The sequence below is a fragment of the Nansenia antarctica genome, assembly GCF_963989245.1.
Source record: "Nansenia antarctica genome assembly, chromosome: 4".
Classification (NCBI taxonomy): domain Eukaryota; kingdom Metazoa; phylum Chordata; class Actinopteri; order Argentiniformes; family Microstomatidae; genus Nansenia; species Nansenia antarctica.
The window spans coordinates 58,612,263-58,615,201 of record NC_137689.1 but is presented as its reverse complement, the minus strand read 5'-3'; the positions used below and the strand labels follow the sequence as shown (position 1 = coordinate 58,615,201).

The following is a 2,939-nucleotide window of genomic DNA, read 5'->3' as shown; positions in this document are numbered from 1 at the left end:
TACATCAAGTGATAGTTGCTTCCAGCTATCTGGTTTCTCTCACATTATGTAAACAGAAGGTGGCAACGGGTTGTTTTCTGTACACCTCTCTCAAACATCAGGGGGGTATTCCATCAATGTCCAGGCTGGATTTTCCTTTAGTGACATTGATGGAATACCCCCCTGAACAAGGGTAGAGATATCAGATAAATCCACCATAAGTGAAGACAGAGCCAGGTGACCAGAGAATCAGAGAAACCCAGGGAAGACCCTTACGTCAATGAGGACTGTGTGTGTTCCGCTGAAGGACAATGGCTCCAGCACCACATGGCACTGAGGGACTCGCTTCAGCTGATGAAGAGCGCAGCATGACTCTCCCTCCTCCTTTGCTTCTCCCCTCTCTCTCTCCTTCTCCCTCTCCCTCTCTCTGTAGGCCTGTTTGGAGAGGCACGGCATGGCGACCTCTTCGACTTTGTCTATGTTGTCAACGGCAACCAGGTGTCCCTCGGGAACTTCGCGTTTGACCCCATAATGACTGACGTCGTCTGGTTGGTCCTGCTGCAAGGTGGCTCTCATCTGGGAGCTGTCATTACGCTTGGCCATCTCTAGGAGGAAACAGAGGTCCACAACACACTCACAGTGGGCCAGGAGTGAACCATGTTACCCTGACACACCAAACAGTGGGCCAGGAGTGAACCCTGCTGACACCCCAAACTGAATGTTTCAAATACTTCTTTGATTCATTTGGAACTGAGACCTGCAGATTTCTCCTAATGCATAGATAGGCTATAGCAGGAACTTCACTACCTTATTTGCCAACGCATGATTGTTGACTCACAGGTTTTGTTTTTGTAGTGTCATTTGTAAGGCGATCAACTTCTCCAGTATCGATTTAATTGAGTCGTCACTTACAAGCGAGTTCGTTTAATCTCAACGAGACGTTCTTGATATCACTTCTTAAGATGATATGATCCAATCAAATATTAGGCACCACTACTGAACTGTTCATTAAGATAATATTTATTCAAGCACATCAGCAAGCAATAATAGTTCATTTCCATGGAAAAGAGTATTTTCTAGTTTCACCTCTGCAGGCCTATCTCAGCTAGCCGTCAACAAGTTAACTGCAGTGGCTCCACTAAAACAAGAGTCCCTCTCACCTCCGTACATAGTCTTTTATCCAATTCATTAAACATTTTGGGCTGGGTGATGCCGCCGCCGCCGCCCCCCCCCCCCCCCCCCCCCCCCCCCCCCCCCCCCTCTATCTGGTAGTTTTCCAAGTGTCAGCACAAATCCGTTGCAGCTGCAGAAAGTCTTCTCGTTAGCATTGGCCTTCAATTCCTCCTGTGTGGGTGCGAGAGTCTACTGTATGTTATCAGCTTGAGTGTCCTGCTAGCGTCTCGTTCCCATGGTGATATCGTACTTTGTATGAGCAGAGCATTGTGTCAGTGTCCTTATCAGAATGTCTTGTTATCAGAATGTCTTGTGAAAACACAACTATTGAAGTTTACACAGTAATATTAGGATTCGATTTACAAGTTAGAAGAATAGACTTATCATTAATCATTAGTTATGAAAGTACAGAAATATAGAATATTATAACAGCAGGTGTAAAATGGTTGTTAGCACATAGGTAAAAATAAGTAATTTACAGGCAGTTTGAATCATAAAACGTTCTTTTAGTCAGGAGCTTGTATTTCTTCTTGTCGCTCAAAAACAGAAACTCTCTTTTGGCTTTGCGTGACCTTCCTATTGTTCTCAACTGACCGCATTCACATATTATTTAAATGAGCACATAGTACATGATTTATCACTTCTAGTTATTTTAATACAAATTCCCAACACCTGACACACCAAACAGTGGGCCAGGAGTGAACCCTCAACCCTGACACCCCAAACTGAATGTTTCAAATACTTCTTTGATTCATTTGGAACTGAGACCTGCAGATTTCTCCTAATGCATAGATAGGCTATAGCAGGAACTTCACTACCTTATTTGCCAACGCATGATTGTTGACTCACAGGTTTTGTTTTTGTAGTGTCATTTATGTATTTTGAGCTAAATAAAATGTATATCCCTAGTGCTGATTTTATACATACATTTGACACGTTGTATTGTATGTCGTAGTTTTGGAGTTGAAGGCTTCTTTTACCTATAGCCCACTGCTGCTAGGCTACCGAGGCTGCTTTACCTTTACGTTACCTACGTCTAATCTGACAAGGGGAACCTAAATACTTAATACTTAAAATAATGTTGCTGTCAATATTTGACATCGAAACTTATAAGACTGAGCTTCTAGGATACACAATTATAATTCGATCACTTCTGGTCATACTTTCGTTTCATAATCATGTAATGTCGGCCTTCGATATAACAAGTTGAATAGACTTATTGACCTACCTATATATTGATAGGTAAACAGTACATTCATATTGACTGTTTCTTTGTGGATGGCGACGGGCATTAATACTCACTTGACTGCTGATAATTTCGGAAAGTCTGAAAATGTCAAACGCCAGACAAGAACGCGTGAGACCAGTCCTGGGAGGTGCTCAGGGAGCGGAGCACATTTGAAAACGAAAGTGAAATGTCCAGCATGGATATGTCGCAGTAGCCTCTGCTCATATAATCACGTAGGCAAAGCCTACTTTCCTACCGTTTGCATTTCGCATATTATTATTACCATTACTAATATCTAAGGTAGCCTAGCAAAAAATTAAGGCTATGATCATTGTTGTCATCGTCACACTGGGTTGGATACTTTGAGGGAAGCCTCAGTTCTATTTTTGAACGCAAGGTGGCAGTGATGGACAACAAAACACACCATCGCAGGTTCACACACTTAATTCAATCAAGGCTTGGTCACTCAGGTGCGTCAGTTGCGCTGAGCTGCGCAGGACGTGTTGCACCCTGTAGATCTCTAGGTAGGTCTATCAGTGGTTCTCAACCCTCTCCTCGG

General features: G+C 43.1%; 1 protein-coding gene across 1 annotated transcript in view; it reads right to left on the bottom strand.

Moving 5' to 3' along the window:
- The window catches only part of pargl (poly (ADP-ribose) glycohydrolase, like), a 7,237-nt gene extending 4,549 nt beyond the window's left edge, over positions 1 to 2,688 (bottom strand). The window contains exons 1-2 of the mRNA XM_080530217.1: positions 2,455 to 2,688; positions 256 to 584 (exon numbers count right to left, since the gene is read on the bottom strand). Coding sequence (XP_080386343.1) covers positions 256 to 582 — 327 coding nt within the window. The 5' untranslated portion in view covers positions 583 to 584; positions 2,455 to 2,688. The remainder of the gene's footprint in view (positions 1 to 255; positions 585 to 2,454) is intronic.
- Positions 2,689 to 2,939: the final 251 nt, after the last annotated feature.